The 21,791-nt window shown below is 44.8% G+C and overlaps 1 protein-coding gene across 1 annotated transcript in view; it reads right to left on the bottom strand.

Moving 5' to 3' along the window:
• The window catches only part of MYOM2 (myomesin 2), an 83,575-nt gene that overhangs the window by 49,067 nt on the left and 12,717 nt on the right, over positions 1-21,791 (bottom strand). The window contains exons 6-13 of the mRNA XM_054561155.2: positions 20,813-20,954; positions 18,190-18,389; positions 17,511-17,564; positions 11,759-11,886; positions 7,990-8,173; positions 5,664-5,838; positions 4,100-4,221; positions 1,716-1,903 (exon numbers count right to left, since the gene is read on the bottom strand). Of these exons, the coding sequence (XP_054417130.2) occupies positions 1,716-1,903; positions 4,100-4,221; positions 5,664-5,838; positions 7,990-8,173; positions 11,759-11,886; positions 17,511-17,564; positions 18,190-18,389; positions 20,813-20,954 (1,193 nt within the window). The remainder of the gene's footprint in view (positions 1-1,715; positions 1,904-4,099; positions 4,222-5,663; positions 5,839-7,989; positions 8,174-11,758; positions 11,887-17,510; positions 17,565-18,189; positions 18,390-20,812; positions 20,955-21,791) is intronic.

Here is a 21,791-nt window from a genome sequence, read left to right as displayed (position 1 = left end):
CTGGACTAGCTGTGAAGCATTCAGAGAGTAAGCAGGTACTTTTCTCAGGAATCTCGGACCAAATAAAGAACTGTTGTGCTGAGCGAGATGACCCAGGGACAAAAGGACAGACACTGTGTGATCTCACTCAGATGTGGAATCTGAAACAGTAGCACTCACAAAGACAGGGAGCTGAGGGGTGGGTGCCGGGTCGGGAGGCGCTGGGCAGAGGGACAAAGTTCCAGCAGGAACAGGAGGGGCTAGTTCTGGCGCTTCCTGCACAGTGCGGTGATGATTTAGCCCATAATAATGTGTTGTAGATGTATTTCAAAAAAAATTTTTAAATAGGTTTTAGGCAGGGCATGGTGACTCATGCCTGTAATCCCCGCACTTTGGGAGGCCAAGGCAGGCAGATCACCTGAGGTCAGGAGTTCCAGATCAACCTGGGCAACATGATGAAACCCCGTCTCTACTAAAATAATACGAAAATTAGCCAGGCGTGGTGGTGGGCACCTGTAATCCCAGCTACTCAGGAGGCTAAGGCAGGAGAATTGCTTGAACCCAGGAGGCGGAGCTTGCAGTGAGCTGAGATGGTGCCACTGCACTCCAGCCTGGGTGACAGAGTGAGACTCTGTCTCAAAAAATAAATAAATATATAAATAAATAGATTTTAAATGTTCTTATCACAAAAAATTATAAGTACTGGGAGGCAATGGAGATGTTAATTAGCTTGATTTAATCATTCCATAATGCAAACATATATTAAAATATCACATTTTACCCCATTTATAGGTACAATTATTATTTGTCAATTAAAAATAAAATAATTTTTAAGTTGAGAACATTTAGACATTGGAAGAGGTCAGAACAGAGGTTGAACGTGGGCGAAATATCAATAATGTCACAACAAACTGGAAAGTTGCCTATATATCATCATACGTATATAAAATATTAAAATGTAAAGAGATAGATTTATAAGGCAGAATTTTCTAGTAGACAAAGATTAGATCTTCTAAGGCCTTACCCCCTCCAAAAAAGAAAGCCCTCCTGTTGGAGTGTAAGTGACTCCCCTGGGGTCTGTGGCTCCCCAGGGTCGGGACGGGAGCTGCAGTGTGAGATGAGGGTCATTCATCCATGCTCAGATGAGGGGTCAAGGGCCAGACAGGGAAACAGGACGATGGCTGCCAAGGGTGGGTCTGGATCTGACCCCGGATCTCTGAGCTCCAAGTTGATGTCCTTGCCACTCTCTGCGCCTGAGCACCAGAGGCACTGCAACAAGGGACTCTCTGGGAGGCTTGAAATGCAACAACGTCTCAGGGAATCAGTTGGGTGACAAGCAGAGAGCCAACGTCACTCTTCCTAAACAGACATTCAGCGTGACCCCCCCTCAGCCACACACGTGAGACTCCGTCCCTGCCCTCAAGGCCTCAGAGCCTGGAACAAGGGACACGGTTACCACTGGTACTGGGACCAGATGCTGGTCACACCAGAGGTCATGGACTCATTGTCAGACCCACTCCATCACTGAGCTCCCTTCTTCACTGCTTCTCAGAAAGAAAAAGAATATGATTCCTAGGATCTTTTTAGCTCCAAAACTTCCTGATCTCAAGATGCTATTTTTTAATCCATTTTTGTGTCTGTATCGAATTATCTAATGTCATCAAATGCAGAAACAGTGCCCAAAATGTAAAGAACCACCCAGGCAAAAATAGACGAAGAAATAAAAACCAACTGACCGTTAGGATTGTCGGTTTGCTGGGTGAAGAATTGACCTCGTGCCAGTTTTTATGGTGAACTTCACGCTTGTCCAGGTAGTAGCCCAGGATGGGCGACCCACCGCTGAATTTCGGGACCTTCCAGCCGAGGGTCATGGAGTGGCCGTCACAGTTGAGGAGTGTTATCCCATAAGGATGGGACGGTACGGCTGCAAGGAAGCACGGCCGTGGAGTTACCGAGGGCCTCAGCTGGGGCTTTGTCCCTGGGGCAGCCAGCTCCAGCGTGGCAGAGGGAGGGGGAAGCACCGTGGAGACGGGCCTGAACACTGAGCCCTCTGATCCCTCTCAACCTACACTTAACCACCTTGGTCTTTACACCTTTTTAAAGGGGATGAGTACAAAAATAAACAAAAATTTATCTCATATATATATATTACTATTTCTAAGTGTATCTACTAAGGTTTCCATAGGATGAACGGTTTAAATCTGGTATGAACATCTGACCCAGCAGAAGATGTCCTGTCTTCTCTGTCCCCTGAAAGAAGCTTGGAGAAGGAGCTTTCACTTTTACAACCATAAGGAAACTACTCTGCATCTGTGGCCAGAGATGACAGATACGATTCCAGTTTGTTTCAATTTCCTGCACAGTTACAGGAACTTCAGGTTCCTTCAAATCAGTGTGAATTCATGTTTCCCTGTTTGAGCAGGGCATTTGAAACGGACCACCTTCTCCTAACAGGTCGAGAACGGATGGGCCTGAGTCTGCTTTGCCCCAGCTCTGAGTCACCTCGATGTGGCCATCCTCTGTAACCTGAGACACAGGTGACTAGAATTAAGTGATTCTTATCGCAGAATAAAAACAGGCCGGGTGCGGTGGCTCATGCCTGTAGTCCCAGCACTTTGGCAGACCGAGGTAGGATTGCTTGAGCTCCTGAGTTTGAGATCAGCTTGGGCAACATGGTAAAACCCCATCTCTACAAAAAATCAAAAAATTTGCTGGGCATGGTGGTGGTGCCTGTGGTCCCAGCTAATCAGGAGGCTGAGGCATGAGGATCACTTGAGCCCAAAAGCTCAAGGCTGCAGGGAGCTGCGATTGCACCACTGCACTCCAGCCTGAGCAACAGAGCGAGACTCTATGTCAAAAAAAAAAAAAAGTAACTGGTTTTCTTTTAGTAGGAATGACTTTAAAAAGAAAATGGGAATGTTTGAAAGTCCCTCCTGGAAAAAATTGGGAGGAGATTACTCTTAAAACAAAAGAGTCAGCGCTATTGTACCCAGCTAGGTGTTATCAGATTTGACATTCCTTGGAAATCCAACAGCAATATCATTAGAAGATAAATTTTAATTTCTGAAAATGTTGCAAATTTAGTCGAAGATGAAAAATCATCAACGAGGAACACAGTTCCCTCTGAAGTGGGAAGATAATACTGTGAATCTGAGTGTGCCATATGTGGCATTTGTGTTTCAAAATGTTTCTGAGTATGTGCACTTACTTGGTGTGGTGCATTTCGTGAGAAAACAGAAAGCCATGAGGCTGCAGCACAGCTTGATACAGCAACTATTCTAGGGACGGTCCCTGAGATTTAGGATCCCAATTGTCTCGTTTGATCAAAATAATAAAAACTGTTAAACACCACTATTTACCAACAAAGTCACAAAGTTACATAAATGTGACATTCTCTGAAGTGACTAAAGTTCCTTGAACTGAGAACAGCTAAAAAGGCCATTGATGTCGCTGTATTTTAGCACATATTTTGAAAAGAGAAATGTATCCCCTATAGCATACATATATATATATATTTATATATATATATATATTTTTTTTTTTTTTGAGACGGAGTCTTGCTCTGTCCCCCCAGGCTGGAGTACAGTGGCACGATCTTGGCTCACTGCAACCTCCGCCTCCCAGGTTAGGTGATTCTCCTGCCTCAGCCTACCGAGTAGCTAGGACTACAGGCACATACCAGCACACCTGGCTAATTTTTGTATTTTTAGTAGCGACGGGGTTTCACCATGTTGGCCAGGATGGTCTCAATCTCTTGACCCCATGATCCAGCCACCTTGCCCTCCCAAAGTGCTGGGATTACAGGCTATGAGCCATGGCGCCTAGCCTACAGCATATATTTTAACATGAGTACAGGTATTTGGCAACACATGTAACCTCTAATAATGTTTTCTATTTTTAATTCACGTTTTATTAGTATATTATCATTTCTCCCTCTCACACTGTCATTTCCAAGACAAGCAGCCAACCGAGAGGCTTCAAAGAAACTCATGTTCTCTGTTCAAAAATTTAGTCCCCTTTTCCCCTTCAATAACATTCCAAATGGCATCACAAATGTTTATTCATGCAGAAATGACAGTGTTGGGAGCAATCGGCACAGAACAGCCTGTGAGTGACTTACTGAGTGCGGCCTGCACTTTTATGACGTCCGATTCCTGGGAATTTTCACTCATCCCCACGGCATTGACTGCCTTGACTCGGAAGATGTACTGCTCTCCCGTGGTTAAGCCGTGCACCACGAACCTGAGAAACACAGGGATCAGGGTCAGAACTGCCAGGCTCCACTTTTTCTCTCCTGCAGCAGAAGCAAAAATCACCCTGAACGCGCCATGAAAAAATTTTATGGATAACATACATCCTTCATTTTCAATTCTAGTTAATTAGCTCAACATTTAGAGTCTGAAAGTAAGGTCACACAGCACCCAATTATAGCAGGAGCTGACTACACGTGGTGTCAAAGCCACTTGTTCTGTGAGTTCACCTTTGCTTTTGTACTTTCTGGGCCTCCTCTGGATCAGAGGTCTATTATCCAACAGTATGCCATTCCTTATCTAAAAGAACTCGTGTATGTAAAACTTAATGAGCAGTAATCACACTGCAGTGGTTAAAGGCCAAGACTTGGAAGTCAGATGGACTAGGCTCGAATACTGGCTTTGACACCTCACAGATTTTTGGCCTTCATCAAGCTCCTTAACCCCTGTAAGACTTTGTTTTTCTATTTGTAAGATGGGGATGATAATTCCTACCCCACAGCACTGTTGCAGGCACTACATGGAAAACTCTAGGTGGAGAACTTAGCACAGATGCCTTGTGTATGATATTCAGTCCGTGTAAGCAATTATTATTTATCACATATAGTCAATAAATATTCACTAACCATTTCCCTGTACTGGAATCATGTTTTAAGTTTCTTATTCTGATCGATCTTTCTGCATTTGGTGTGGGCTGTGAAGAACATCTAATTGTTATTCTTTTCAATGACATCTCTTCTTGTTAGCCACCACTTTTCACAGTGTATTTTTTTTCAGATTTTAAAAGGAGAAATGGCTGAGCCATAATTGATCATCTATCCACAAGGGTGGTTCTGACAGCTGCCGACATTTTCCTAAGACGCATATCGCAGAGAAGCCTAATAACCTCAGACATCTCTGCACACTCAGCAGGCAGTAGAAGCAAGTTTCTCTCTAAAGGCAGGGTCACTGGCTTTCCTCTGCAAAGCAACCAGCATCCCCCCGGCTGTCCCTACCACAAGCGAAGAGTCAGCGCCTGGTGGGGTCTCCATCAGGTGCTGGAGAATAGAACTACCAGGCACGTGAACAAAGCAACTTTCAAGTTCAAAAAATCAATACAAAAAAATAAAACGACTTTCACATCGTAGTCACTATTTTTAACTCTGCTATTCAAAGAAAAGGCCTAAGTGCTAACTATGTCTGGAAAAAAAAACAGGTTCTGGAACTCTCCTTTCATCTATAAATAAATCGTTTCGGTCGAGATGAGCAAGTGCAGTAACTAGCTCATCCAAGTGGTCAAACTTTAAAATTATACAGCCCTCGTGTGTGGCTAAGACAGACTCATTTATGCAGAAGCCTTGTGGCCATGGTACTCCCTGTGCCAGGGCCACAGGGGCCTCAATGGTCTTGCTTCTCCTGCAAGGCTGACTCCAGGGCTGGGGAGGAAGGCCGCACCTGTTGTATCCGATGGGCTTGTGGTTGCAGGGCTCCCAGAGGTTGGTTCCGGCCACACAGCAGTCCACGTAGTAGCCCAGCAGGTCCTCCTCATGCTTGGGTCGGTCCCACTGCACCACCACCGACGTCTTGGTGTTTCGGGAAGCAAGAACCCGACCCGGAGCAGAAGGGACAACTTTTCGTAGGAGACAAAAGGAGTCGGTGAAATGGCATCAGAACTTTGGAAGCTACACCAGAGATCTTCCGGCCCTTTTCACAGGGAACTGGACAGCCAGACTGGGGGCTTTGGAAGAAATTCAGACAAGGGGTCCAGGAGCAGGAGAGGAGCCCCGGGCCGACCACCCGAGGGCCACTGGGAGGTGCTGGTCTCTTTGATCTCTTCCCAGGCTCCACACAACTCCTAGAGACACAGGATGACATCCATCCTGAAGCCTCCTGTCTCCCACCAGAGCTGTTAAAAAGATCCTCTGTTGGCAGCAGGGATGGGGCTACCTGGGTAACAACTATTTTTTGGACTGGAAATTAACCAATTTTAAGAAAGTAAGACTCAGTTTTATCAGATCTGTTGGAATCTCCCAGGGGTACTCAAAATTCAATCATGACCTGACCATCAGATCCTCTCATCTGGTGCCAGGCCCCACTAGTGGACTGTGGACTGAGGTCAGGTAAGGCCTTGGGGCCACCTGTGTCCTCCATGCCGGCCACCTGGGCCATGCCCCACAGTGTTTCTCAATGATGTACACTGTCATTTTTCATATGTGTCATAAAGCACAAGAAGGCTGGGCCTTACTGAGGGACAGCTAGTCTCATCAAGCCTGGGTTCTGGGTAAGAGTTTTAAGAGCTTCAGTTAAAACCAGAGCCAGATAGAAACTTGAGGATGCCCTGGAGGCAGCCGGCCTCGTGACCTTGTTCATTTCCATATCTGGCTTTCTCAGGAAACACCATAGAGAGAGAGAGGGTGGAGGGCACACCCAGGCACTCGGAACTGCGTTCCTGACACCAACGTGCCTCCCGTGAAGGCTTCTGGGGATTTCCGGGGTGCCTCCACTTACATGCTAGTTAATTGCCATCCATGAAGGACTTATGACTCCAGGGATTGCAATTCAAAATTTCTGTAATTTGTATTTGAAACCTTCCAAGAGGGACCTTCAAGCCAGATGGGCAAGAAACTCTAGTGCCTGGCTGGGCACCCTGGCTCACGCCTGGAATCCCAACGTTTTGAGAGGCCAAGGTGGGAGGATCCCTTGAGTTCAGGAGTTCGAGACTGTCCTGGGCAATATGGTGAAACTCTATCTCTACAAAACAAAATTTTTTTAAAAAGCACTAATTAAAAAAAACCAACAACAAAAACCCTATTGCACTTAAAATTTGAATTACTTTAAAAGTGACCATTGCAGAGAAAAGGGAACACTTAAACACTGTTGGTGGGAATGTAAATTAGTTCAACTATTGTGGAAAGCAGTGTCATGATTCCTCAAAGAGCTAAAAAAAAAAAAAAGAACTATCATTCAACCTAGCAATCCCAGTACTGGGTATATATCCAGAGGAATATAAATCATTCTACCATAAAGACTTATGGATGTGAATGTTCATTGCAGCACTATTCACACAATAGCAAAGACATGGAATCAACTCAAATGCCTATCAATGACATTGGATAGAGAAAATGTGGTACATATATACCATGGAATACTATGCAGCCATAAAAAAGAACAAGACCATGTCCTTTGCAGGAATATGAGTGAAGCTGGGGGCCATTATCCTTAGCAAACTAATGCAGGAATAGAAAACCAAATACCAAATGTTCTCACTCATAAGTGGGAGCTAAATGATGAGAACACATGGACACATAGATGGAAATAACACACACTGGGGACTATCAGAGGGTCTAGGTTGTGAGGAGGGAGAGGAGCAGGCAAAGTCACCAATGGCTACTAGGCTTGGTACCTGGGTGACAAAATAATCTTTACAACAAACCCCCATGACACAAGTTTACCTATGTAAGAAGCCTACACATGGACCCCGAACCTAAAATAAAAGTTTTTTTAAAAGTTTAAATAAAACAATAAAAGTGACCGTTTCCTAAACATATTTCTCAACTCACTTACTGGTTTCATGAAAAGAAGATGGAGCTTTGGAGAAATGTCAAGAACCAAACAAAACATGGCAGAGAGCTCTTAATCTCTCGTAAAGTGAAGTTTTAAGTCAACTTGAACTTCAACTCGTTAATAACATTAATGTCTTTATTCACACAATTTAAGGCTATTTGGTGTCACCCCACTCTTAGCCCATCCTGACTTGGGGCCACCCAGTGTGACAGCTCACCGGTCACGTCCTGGGGCTGAATGGGGGACGTTATCTCCGAAGGCTCGCTCAGGCCATGCCGGTTTGCTGACAGCACTCGGAACACGTATGACTTCCCTTCCATGAGGTCAAACACGGCATATCTCGGGGATCTCACAGCCGTCTGGGCATTGACTCTCTGCCAGCTGCCGCTCCCCACCACGGACTTCAAAGAGAAACAGAAATGAGACTGGCAGTGAAAACCACGAGGTCCCCAGAGGCGTGTGAAGGAGGAAGAAATGCTCTGTTCTCACTAACCCAGGTCCACCAGGCGCACCCGCTGCGTCTCGCACACAAAGGATGGTCATGCATCTTTTTTGAGTTTTATGAAACATTATGCCAATTTGGAGAAGGAAGTCACAAATTACCCAAAGTTGATCATGTTTACTAATAAATTTTTTTCCATTAAAGTAAATAATTAAACCATAGAAAACATAAGGGAATCAATACATAGGTAGTAGTTTTAGCAAAATAGAATTAACCTGCAAATAATGAAAGATAATTTAGAAGTATATTCATAAAATTCCATCATAACTCAGTGATTCGCATTTCAATTTAAAATTATTACCATATTGCAGCTACTTGCGGTAGTGATTAAATGACAGCAATCTAAATGGCTATCAATATGGTCAGACATATGATGATATGTTCATAGATTAAAAACCTCATGGCCACTTAAATTATTGTATAAAGATCTTCAGTCTAATAAGAGGAATTATGTTATTTTCTGAAATGTAATACAGAATGCAAATTGTATGATACAACAAGGACATTAAAATCTATGGAGAAAAATACTATAAATATATGTACCACACAATATGGCTTTTATATGGTGGAATTATTGTTCATTTTAATTGTATTCCATGTAACTTCTCTCTTTCCCAAATTTTATATACTGCTTGTTTAATTTTTATCTTTTGTAATTACTTTAAAAACCTTGATTACATGTTTTATTTTATTTTTTCACATAGAGATAAAACTCCTTTTTCGAAAGTAGTTTTGTGGTAGTAAAAGTAGGATATACACTGACCCTGGTAAGCCTGCTGAAAATTTCAGATAGCAACCCAGACTTCTAGAAATCAGACTCATATTTGAAGGAGTTTTCTCTCATTTTGGTGAAAGTAGAAAGTCGCTATTTTGCATCTGCCCTGGGCGTTTGTGGTGGGAACCCCCACGGCGTCATGGGCCTGAGGCCCTCACGACCCCAAGCAACCACAGTCCAGGTGTCTATAGGAGAGCTTCCTCTCCTATATCAGAATGTGGGTCCACAAAGGGAAGTCTTATCCACTGCTGGGGGAATGTCATTAGCTCAGTCTCTGTGGAAAGCAGTTTAGAGACTTCTCAAAGAACTTAAAGCAGAACTACCATTCCATCCAGCAATCCCATTACTGGGTATATGCCCAAAGGAAAATATATCATTCTACCAGAAGATGTGTGCACTTGTATGTTCATCACAGCACAGTTCTCAACAGTAAAGATATGGACTCAACCCTGCAATGGCGGACTGCAGAGAGAAAATGTGGTGCCTCCACACCATGGAATACTACACAGCCATAAAGAGGAAAGAAATCATGTCCTGTGCAGCCACATGGGTGCAGCTGGAGGCTGTTATCCTAAGTGAATTAACACAGGAACAGAAAAGCAAATACTGCATGTTCTCACTTATAAGCGGGAGCTAAACACTGGGTATGCATGCACACAAAGAATGCAATGATAGACACCAAGGCCTACCAGACAGGGCAAGGGCTGAAAAACCACCTATGGGGTGCTATGCTCACTACCTGGGTGATGAGATCAACTGTACCTCGAAATCAGTATCACACAATATACCCTTGTCAGAACTTGCACAGGTACCCCCTGAAGCTAAAATAAAAGTTGAAATTACATTTTCTTAAAAATGTGTGTTTGCTGCAAAGGCATAAGAATGACACAATAGACTCTGGGGACTTGGGGGAAAGAGTGGGAGGGAGGCGAGGGATAAAAGACAACAAATATGGTGCAGCATATACTGCTTGGGTAATGGATGCACCAAAATCTCTCAAATCACCACTGAAGAGCTTACTCATGTAACCAAATACCCCCTGTACCCCAATAACTAATAGAAAAATAAAATAATAAAAATTCCAAAAATAAGTGTGTCTACCATGTCATCAGTACTGACAGCAGGTAGTTCTGCCCACACACTGGCTCCATGGTAGAGTCCTCTCTCTAACAATGTGTTTGCAGGACAGGTGTTGTGGCTCACCTGGCCTGCAAACACACTAAAGTGTCTGTAATCCCAGCACTTTGGGAGGCTGAGGCAGGAAGATTGTTTGTGCCAGGAATTTGAGACCAGCCTGGGCAACATGGCAAGACCTTGTCTCTACAAAAAAAATTTAAAAATCAGTGGGTGTGGTGGCGCACACCTGTGGTCCCAGATACTCTGGGGGTTAGGGGGCTGGGGCAGAAGGACTGCTTGAGCCCAGGAGGTGGGGACTGCAGTGAGCCATGATTGTGCCACTGCACTGTAGCCTGAGTGACAAAATGAGACCTGGTCTCAAAAATAAAAATAAAAGTGTGTTTGCAAACTTGGTGTTTTTGTATTGGTGGAAGATGAGGGGAATGAGGGGCCTGAGAAAATACCTTCCACCCTAGGAGAGCCCCACAGAGGGACTGACCACCTGTATTTTCGTAATGCAAATAACTATATTTTGTCACCCAGAATTAATAATGTAATGCTTTACCCTGAAATAATTCCAGTTTCTACCCCCTAGATAACATATATTGCAAATAAGCAGAGAAGGCCAGAGGGTCCTCCTCCATGCTGGGGTCTGAAATGTGGTTCATTTCCATTTCTGTTTCCGCCACGCTGCATTGAGTCGTGCTAGATGTGATTATTGTATTAGGTGGCATAAGCTTCTATATGTTATATTCTCTGTCACGTGCATACTACATATTGTATTACATATTATATATAAATTTTGTATCACAAAACCCTAGTTACAGCCTTTGTAGGACATTGGAGGCTTATGCAACTATGGCCTACAACCCAATAGAGGGTCGTCACCAAGTCAAATTAGTGGGTCACAACTTGTGCCTTTAATGTCACAGGACAGGCTAAAAAGAGAATGTGTGCTGGATGAGGTTATCATTTGTGAAATTCTATAGGTTACATACATATACGTGTGTGTAATTGCAGAACCGCAATATACAATGTCTTTTGCATTTCTTTCTATGCATTCAGGGGGGAAAAAAAAGCCTTCTATTGGATATCTGGCGATTCTAACCCTTCTCCGTCTTGTGTGCATTTCCTCTACACGATTGCCACCCAGTGGCCATACGGCTTGTGCACAAGCATGGCCAGCGAAGAATCTGGAATCCCTAGCACGTAGGCGCCTGGAATGTTGCAGCAGGAAGGAGACGGTAGAACCTTCAAGGTCAGTCCTCCACAGGGCAGTGGAGAACGCGGGCGCCCAGAGAGGGAAGCGACTCCCTGCTCACACCGAGGGGCAATGCCCGGCTAGGATGCAACCCAGCCCCCTGGTGCCAATTTCCGCCCCTGCTGCCGTGTGACCATGGCCCTAACCTCATCATCCCCAGCAACAGTGCAGGGTCTGGACCCACTGATGAACTAGCAAGTCATCTTTAAAACACAGCAAACACGACAGTATGGGGACACGCGGAGATCACGACAGTGGGGGCCGCACATTGATGGCGACAGTGGGGGGACGCACAGAGATCTGCCTTTCCAGGACACAGGCCCAGAGTTTACCTTCTCGATGAAGTACATGAGCGGGTCCTTGCCACGGGGAGTGGGTGGCTCCCAGCTGAGGACGACATAGTTTCTGCTGATCTCCGAGGCGTGCACATCGGTGGGAGGCCCTGGAACCTGGGCGTCACCTGGAGGAATAATAAACTCGGTGAGTGCTGGAGGACCCCCGTCAGCCTCGCTGCAGCCCACCTCGGGGCACTGGAGGACTCTGCCACTTGGGTGTTGCACTTGTTTTGTTTCTATTTGGGGAAAGCAAACAAATCTCAAAGATGCTTCCTTGGAAGCAGAGGATAAGGCACCACTAAAGATCAGCCAGTTAGTTTTGCTTCCAATACAGATATAAGCTTGTTCATAGGAAAGGAATCTCATCCGAAAATCTTCCAGAGATTCTGTTGGAAGAGTGGGAAGGATTTACCAGAAGAAACCAGGCATTGCACCCGAAATGGAGCTCTGACTGTGTTGGGAATCTGCGCAGAGAACGTATTCACAGTCTGTCTTCTGAAATACAGCAGCACTGCAGAACGAGGTGGCCCCACCTCTAAGGATCCCCTCTGGGTTCTTTCTTTATACCGTGAGCCCTCAGAGCACTTAAATTACGCATCTACTTCAAAAGCACCTTGCCTGCCCCTCCCTCAGAATCTCAGTACCATATTCACAGGCACTGTATTCTATGTCTGTATGTTTGAATTCTGGAGTGATGTCAATAAGCCTTTTGCAAATAACTTATGCTAGAATATTTGCAGTCAGAGATGCTCCATAAGCCTCTCTTCTGACATACATCTTTTTAAAATATACTATGAGGTGTGGGGATTTTTTTTTTAATTTATAGGAGATTCTCATAAGGAGTGGAGGTGGAGGTTTTTCCAGACCCACAGTTCTTGAAATTGTGATAAAAAATATTATGAACCTTCAATTAGATTAGCACATGATTAAAACGGTCTGAAACCTCCCTGGGACATCTCTGAGCCATTCTCAAAATCCAGTTGCTCCCTCAGGACTCTGTGGCAGGCCAGGAACTGAACATGGAAATAGCACAAAGCAAGACTGGGTTTTGTTTCCTGAGCCCCGTTGCACAGCGCATTACGTGTCAGAGGCAACGCAGGCTGAACCGGGGTCATTCTGGTAAGGTGCTGAATTTTACACAAGGAGTCAGCGTGTCTCTGGAAAGTGCAGAGGGTAACTGGGGCGGGGGACACCCCACAGGCCTGCTCTCCACCCGTGCACCGTGTCCACACCTCAAGACCCACAGAAAAAAGCATTCCAGAGAGAAGACGCAGCAAACTCATCTTCCTGTAACACACGCCGAAATTCCAAAACTGAATCCTGGTTTATTTCAGAGGCGCTGATGAGGGAAGCAAACTAAGGGGACAGAAGGAACAAGGCAACGAACAGAAGCAGTGAGCAGGTGTGAGCCGCTGAAGCAGCATCTCGTTCACACTTTCGGAACTGTCTTGCTGCCTTTGCCCCTGCACGTAGCAAAAGGCCCCAAGAAAGTGGAGTGAGAGACAGTTCCTTTGATGACAAGGTGAGAAGGAAGAACACAGCTTTGTCAGCAGGGGATCCCCGGCTGGGGCAAGACATCTGAGTTATTCTTCACATCTTCATCATCTTGGGCAATGTGAGCACAGGAGCCTTGCGGATTTGCAGATGTTCCAACCATGGAGAGAGGAGAAAAGGGTTCAAAAGGGTCCCACGAGCCAGGGAGAGGGAAGCACAGGTGTGGGCACGAGTGATGACCCTGCCCTGAGAGGGGAGCCGAGGGAAAGCAAATGAACGTGGAGCACACACGAGACACCACTAAGCACACGTGAGATGCTGCTAGGCACATGCAAGATGGCACTAAGCACATATGAGACACCACTAGGCACATGTAAGATACTGCTAAGCACACGAGAGACACCGCTAAGCACATGCGAGACACCACTAGGCACATGCAAGATGCCGCTAAGCACATGTGAGATGCTGCTAGTCACATACGAGATGCCATTAGGCATATGCGAGATGCTGCTAAGCACATGCAAGATGCCGCTAAGCACACATGAGACACCACTAAGCACACGTGAGATGCCACTAGGCATATGTGAGATACCACTAAGCACACACAAGATACTGGTAAGCACACGTGACACACTGCTAAGTACACACAAGATGCCGCTAAGCACACGTGAGATGCCACTAGGCACATGCAAGATGCCGCTAAGCACATGCAAGATGCCGCTAAGCACACATGAGACACCACTAAGCACACGTGAGATGCCACTAGGCATATGTGAGATACCACTAAGCACACACAAGATACTGGTAAGCACACGTGACACACTGCTAAGTACACACAAGATGCCGCTAAGCACACGTGAGATGCCACTAGGCACATGCAAGATGCTGCTAAGCACATGCTAGATGCCACTACGCACACACAAGATACCGCTAAGCACACGTGAGACACTGCTAAACACACATGAGACACTGCTAAGCACAGGCTAGACACTGGCCAATGGTTCTACCCCCAGGGCACTGACGCTGCCCTCACCTCTGCTTCAGCCCTGAAGGCTCCCCAGCCCTGTTCCAATGGGCCAAGTCAATACTAAATGAAACAGTGAGAGATACATACACACATATGCTTTTTGTATTATTATATGTTATATGCATTATTAATATATAATATATATGATTGTTTTAAAATGCTTTCACATTCAATATCTTATTTTGGGCTCTGTTCATGTATGGAGGAAGATACTATTGGTTTCCTCCACTTAAAAATCCAGAAATTGAGCTCATAAAAACATATCACTTTCCTAAGATCGCACAGCTACTGGGTGGCTGAATTGGGGTCCAGGCTTAGGTCTTCTGGTTCCAACTTCTGTATTTTGTTCCCTCATCCACCTAAGGAAACTACAACCTCCCCAGGAGATTTTTCTCTAAGTAAATGAAACACCAAGTTTATTTTAGATTTGACAGAATTGAAGGGTCCTGCACAGCACAGAGCAAATGACTGAGCATGTGGGCTGCAAATGCCCCGGCCCAGGACAGCACAGCCAACGCTTGCATACATAATTAGGAGCGAATAACACGGTAGAACAGTAGAGTAAAAACGCTCTCATTATATTCTGTGAGAGTCTATTCTGGCCTTTCCAAGAATACAGTGTCCATTTTTCAACGGAGCAATTCAAGAAATACTGGGCAAGTTGGGTTGATGGTAAGGAAAGTGCATGGATAGCCGTTTAAATGTGTGAAGGAAGACATTGCCCAAGATTAAAATGATGAGAAAAACTCAGCAAAAAGTCAAAAATAGCAGAGGAGCCATTTTTAGCCAGCAACAGTAATGAGTTTTTGTTTCATTAAAACAAGGGGCATTTACCAAGTATTTTCTAGCTAAAGCAATGGTAAAAGAAAAAATATCAGCTGAAGAAAAAAGACACAGGTAGAAAAGGGAACTTCCTAATAGCAAATTCTTGAATCCCGAAATGGTTCGCTTCGAAACATTATAGATCTCTTTCTTTGGCTAAAGATTTTTTTAAGTTAGAGGACATATTCCTTGTTTAAAATGGCTGAGGTGAACAGATAAACTTTCCAAAACCCCATATCAACACAGCAGAATTTCAATTTCATACCCAGTTTGTTTCTGACCATGGAAATTGCCTGTTCAGTGCACACAAAGCGTCACGTCAGAGAACTGAAGTCGGGGAGGCTGAGCCTCAGGCAGTGTCCACATCCCGTCAAGCAATTTTCCATCTAAGAGTCTCACCCTCAGCCTCCCATAACCCACCGCATAAACATAGACTTGGAAAAGTCCCCTGAGGATGAATAAATCCTGCCACATTCACAACCGCCTCCAACGGAGGAGGACACAGGCCCAGCCAGCCAGAAACCTGCCTTGCTGAAAGCAAGGAAAACACGAGACCATGGAAAATAGCATCTGTGTCTTTACTCCAGCGGGAAATGAGAGCTACTGTGTCTGGACACCAAACTTCCACTTTATCAACTGGCAAACCAAGCCTCAGGACACGCACTCTTTCTTCATTTGACACGTCATGAACAGCAGGCTTCATATATCCCACCACAACCATGTCTCACTAGAAAGATAGACTCTCTCTCCAAAAAGGCAGGGCTTCTGCCCTGGGGAAGTTTCATTCCATTACATGATTTCCCTTCCCCAGTGCTCTTCTCAATGGCCTTTACAGAAGGCAAATTTCATCACAGATACGTGACATTTATAAAGCAAGTTACACCTTCTCACCGTGGGTCATTTTTGCCAGGCTGGAATCCTACACATCCACTCAGTGTGGTTTGGGCTGCCCGTCTCCTCCCTGATCTGTCTGCCCTTAAGGAGTGAGAAGGAGGACGGCCTGTTCCTCCCACGTGCCAGAACCAAACCTCATTCTGCGCGGGCTGGTGGGCCTGTTCCTCCCGCAGGCCAGAACCAAACCTCATTCTGCGCGGGCTGGTGGGCCTGTTCCTCCCGCAGGCCAAAACCAAACCTCATTCTACACGGGCTGGTGGGCCTGTTCCTCGCACGTGCCAGAACCAAACCTCATTCTAGGCTGCCTGGGCTGCCTGTTCCTCCTGCAGGCCAGAACCAGCCTCATTCTAAACAAATTCTCTTCTAACAGAATTTGGAGCCATTTTTCGGTCATTCAAATATCCATGTTTTAATCATCTGGAAAACGGGGAGGGTTTATCATGCATGAGACAGAATACTAGGCTGAGTCAAAAAGCCAGATGCCCGAGACTGCAAGAAGTTGCCCTCCCCAAATCCCTCACTTTCATTCCTTATGTATTGAGTGTACTTCCTGAGTTCTAGGTCCTTCTGGAGCCAGAGGATTTGACTAAGGCTTAAAGGTTACCTTGGCTTGACCAGAACTCTTAACGGTCTTCTTTTGGGAGTTTATGTCCCTCATGGGACACATTGGGACATACGTTTGTTTTGAGATCCTAGAGAAAAATCTTCACGTGGCAGAAAATGCAATGTGTGGATACTAGTTGGGGATCTATCTGCTTCAGATGTAGAAAACTAATCCAGAAAACGCTTTTGAGTCTGCAGCTCTAGGAGAGAGAACACGGCTGTGATTTTAAAGAGCAGCTCAAAATCACCTCTCCTTAGCCATTGGCTCCACACTGATTTGAAATCTTTCTTTTTAAGTTTTCACCCATGGCACTCTACGAACTCTAATTATAAGTCCAATTAAAATCTTTTGATTTCTAGTTAATAATGTTGGATTCTCCTTAACACATCATTCTTTCTAAAGCCCTCTAAAAGGAATATCAGGGAGAAGAAATATCCACAAAATCAAATATACATAAGGACCAAGAACATCATTTGGCAGGAAAGACTCAATCCATTTCAGTTAAAATGTCAGGAATAAAATTTTTGCTTAGAAAATGTAAAATGAAATCGATTTCACAATGCAATCTGTGAGAAAGGATCTTACATCACCCAGGAACCAAGTCTTAGCTTTAGTTTGGTTTCTTCTCTACAAATCCCTGAAAGAACGCCTTTGTAAACCCCAAATGAAAGGTGAGTCTGAGACTCACCACTCCTTCACCCTTTCTCCCACCCTCTCCCTCTGTCTTGCTTGATTTTTTCTTTTTTTAACTTCTGTGGACACTGGGCTTGCAGGCCTGACCTGCAGTTTTCATTTTTCCATGCAGAGGCCGTGCCCAGTAGGGGGCGTTCTCTGTCCATCTCTCCCATCTCTAATTATAACTCCAAATCCCCAGGGGCTGAGCAGCTGGGGTGATGAGGAGCACTTACCTTCAAGGTCATCCTGATAAATGGCAATCTCCTTCTCTCCCTCCAAATGAACGGCTGCAGAGAGAAAGGTTGACACTTGATTTGACATGCGAAGTTTTCCCCAAAAGCCCGTTTTCCCTGATTCTGTGCCAGCTCTGCATCTCCTCTGCATTAGGACTACAACCTGTGAGTCCTCTGGGGGCATCAGAGCTGTTTCTGGAAGTGTCCTGGTAACAGTTAGCACTTCTCAGCTTTTGGTGGTGGATGCAAAGGACCATGTGGGTAAGGAAAATATAGCGGCTCGCTTACAACCATAACGAAGGGCCCAGTCCCATTAAGGAATCTGTGTCATGCAAAATTAAAACTCCGAATAGGATGGCCTTCTAAGTGTCATTATGTGTTGAAATTATATCACCAATGGAATAAAAAAAGGTCTAATTCTGAGCCAATTTAACTGGATTCCAGCAAAGAGCTTTCTGGAGGAGAGGCACATTCATTTTAGAGTGTACGTCAGCCTGTTTTCATTCCTGCAGTGATGTTGGCAGAAATGTCAGAGAACAGTGAAACAGCCTGTGCTATGCTCTGCGCACAGGGCGTTCTCAGGGCTCACATCGAGTTGGGAGGGAAAGAGAGAACAAACCACACACAAAACAGCCAAAGCTTCCTGGGCACAGTGGATACTTAGGCGTGAGCAGCTTACCTTGTAACCTTCTGAGGTCCAAGGGGTCAAGTGCAGCCACCGCATCAGAGACCCTGGAGGGTCGGCTGATGCCCGCACTGTTCACTGCCCTCACTCGGAATATGTAAGACCTTCCTTCAAAAAGCCCTGTGACCGGGTATTTGCAGATTTTCACTGGTGCATCATTGCACTGCACCCAATTATTCGTTCCTACTTCACATCTTCAAGTTAAAAAAAGAAAAACAACAGAGAATAGCAAATGTGGCAACTTACTAAATATATATAGGTATATACATATATGCACACACTGATTATAACAGGACAATATCTCACACCAGTAAAATCTTTGCTGCTAAAATATTGACTTGTATAAACTTTAAAAAACAGAGCTATTTAGAAAATGCAATATATATATTATATGTAATATCTATTATATATGTAATATATGCCCATGAATCTTAATAATTTATAGCTGAAGATCAATTTCTGTCATCAAACACATTTAGGCAAAAATCTCCTCAAAAAGTTATTTTAGACATATCCTGAACAGTTCTTTTTCCAACTTATGTGACATAGTCACAGCACCCCTAAGCTGCGGCTTGGCCCGTCTGAGGCTCAGGCTGGGGAAACAGGCTCAGCCCACTCTGCCTCCAGCTCCCGTCCCACTATGTGGGACCGAGGGCCCAGGTCCCTGGGAAAGCTGGCTTACAGTCTCCTGGAATAACGTTAGGACATTTCTTTCTAGAATGCCTCTCGTGGAATTTAGAAGTCTTGAAAATATTAATTCCTGACCAGAAACCTGGAAATATAGGAAAGATTAACCTTTGTTTTTCACAGGTTGAAAAATGTAAGAAAAAAACCTTCACGTTAAATCCCCAGGAGAAAAGAGCCAGTTCAGAAAATCAGTGATGGGAGGGAGCACTTCAACCCCAAAGTGGTGCCTTCATCTGGGAAAGAACCAGCTCTCCCGCTAAGTATCCAGCACTTTTAATGAAAGCTCTCTGATCCACATGTCATGGGCTGTTTTAGCCAAAGAGAACAACAAGGTCAAAACCAAAAGTCTGATGGGAAAACCTGCAACTTCAGGCAACAGCTGGCAAGTCGTAAGCCCAAAGGAAGGGCATAGGAGGAGCTGCACCCCCCACTTGCAAATGCACCCCCATTCCCAAAACGTTCCGTTGCTTTGAATTTCATGTTTGCTCTTTTTGTAATGAGGGGAGGAGTGTGGATTGTTAACTGAGACAGTGCAGGAAATGGTTTTTGTCAACATGGCGGGAAAACTTATCAGCTGTCCCAGGAAAAAAGAAGATCGTTTTGAGGGTTTGTTTTTCTTGCTGTTGTTGCTTAATTCAAGGTAAGCCCTGAACAGCACTCCCTGCAGAACTGTCTCTAGCATATCAAAATATTACTTTGATGGCAAATGTCTCAGCCAAACAAGTAGTTTTGTTGGAAGAGAAAAGAGAATTTAATCAGCATAAACAAACAAAAAAAAGCCAATTTCCTCATTTTTTCCTGAGATAATCACCTTATTTTTCTGTTTAATATACATATAAAATTTTGCATTTCTACCAGGAACCAACCTTTGTGTTTTTTTTTTTGTTTGTTTTTTGTTTTGTTTGCTGGTGGAGTCTCACTGTGTCGCCAGGCTGGAGTCCAGTGGCGCAATCTCGGCTCACTGCAAGCTGCGCCTCCCTGGTTCAAGAGATTCTCCTGCCTCAGCCTCCCAAGTAGCTGGGATTATAAGCACATGCCAGCACACCCAGCTAATTTTTGTATTTTTAGTAGAGACAGGGTTTCACCATGTTGGCCAGCATGCTCTTGATCTCCTGAACTCGTGATCCGCCCGCCTTGGCCTCCCAAAGTGCTGGGATTACAGGCGTGAGCCACCACGCCCAGCCAGAACCATCCTCTTATACTCTCGTCTAATTTCTAAATTCATTTTCTTCGACTATAATTTACTCCAAGAACTGGAATTTGTATTTAGGGCATAAATTGCACATCCAGTAAACCCAGTGGCTCTGCTCATACTCCCCAGGCTCCAAGCGCTGTCCCCAGTATGGGAAGTCAAAGAGTTCAAACTCCACTGGCTCCAATGATGACCTAAATATAAGTTATCAACTCAAACACAAACTCCAATATTTTGAAGCTCAAGATTTTTCACTTGGAAACAAGAAGAACACCTCATTCCTCAGTAGAGAAAAGGAAAGAACTTTGGTAGAAATGAGCTGGCATTCTTCGCAGCACTTTGTCTCTCAGGAGGGAAGGACAGTTCCAAACCTTAATTCTGCTAAAGCCAGGGCCCTCTCTGGTACGGGACACAGCCCGGACCTCAGCAGAACCACAGCGCGGGGCCCAGAGTGAGCCTGAAAACGTTGGTGGGATTGGTTACTGGGTGTGCAACAGGCAAACGAAGCCCCACTTTCAACAAAAAGAAACCCGGCGTGGTTATGCTGGGCTCAGCCTACTTGGCCGTATTTACCAATTACCTAAACAGGACCGTACACAACCAATTAGCCATGTACCTAGAGCCAGTCAAAAAATGGGAACGTCAACCTGCGTTGAGAAAGATTTCTCAATATATCATCGTCCATGGTAAGATTCCGTGCGGAACGTTCCCATCCCCGGGAGACTGCAAGACGCTCACCGGTCCACAAAATAGCCCATGACGGGGCTCTCGGTGGTGGTGTTGGGCGGCTTCCAGGTCACGATGACATAGTCTCGGTTGGCGTCGTGGCACTGCAAGTCCATGGGTGCACCGGGGGCCCCTGTGACCAGCGGGTCAGCATCTTGGGGCAGGGAGAGAAAAGGCACACGCCTGTCATTTAAAGGCTGGGGTCACTGCAAAGCCTGGTGACAGCTCCTCCAAGCTCCAATTCTATCCCCTTGATTTGATCCACTGTTTAATCCTCATGGTCAAAGTACTAGAATATTTCTTACTCTGGTGGGTGGGTGACAAGAAATATAAAATTATTTATGAATTAAAAAGCTTCAAAACATAGAATCCTTGATAAAACACTAAGTCTACCATTTTTCGTCATTAGATCCTGAATTACAGTTCATCTTCTCTTGGTCCTGCTATGTTGCATAACGGCACGTTGGCAAAAATGTGCGGACGAAACAGTGACAATAATTTGGCATTTCTAACACCTGAGAAATATCACCTGAGATACTCTTCTATTTCAAAATCCTTAGGAAATTGGGCGATTTACTCTTTTCGCCAACTTTGAGCAAATGTTTGGGACAATATTGTATCATTCGTTTCTCTGTCTATTGATGACCTTATTGCAATTAGGTTTAATTACAGCTGCATGAAAACCAACAGAGCAACTTAGAAAGTTAACACACTGAATGTGAACCTTCTTATCTAAACTATGTATTTATTCAGTAGCCCTGGCTGTCCTGTGACGCATGCTTAGCGGTGTAAGCACTATCCAGTTTCCTGCTCACATATCCTCAGGGTATTAAAAGCTGAGGATTTCCTGACATTGAGCCAAATCGTTTCCTCTCACATTCAAAAGCCTCAGAAAGCGATGAAAATGGTTAAACTCCCCACCCTCGACTTATTTTCTTCCTCTTGCTGGTGCTGAGTGAGCAAGGCGATTTGAGTTGTGTTGCATTTATTG

This window comes from Pongo abelii, chromosome 7 (assembly GCF_028885655.2).
Source record: "Pongo abelii isolate AG06213 chromosome 7, NHGRI_mPonAbe1-v2.0_pri, whole genome shotgun sequence".
NCBI classification, from domain to species: Eukaryota; Metazoa; Chordata; class Mammalia; order Primates; family Hominidae; genus Pongo; species Pongo abelii.
The sequence above is the reverse complement of the archived record's forward strand: the minus strand, read 5'-3'. Positions and strand labels throughout refer to the sequence as shown.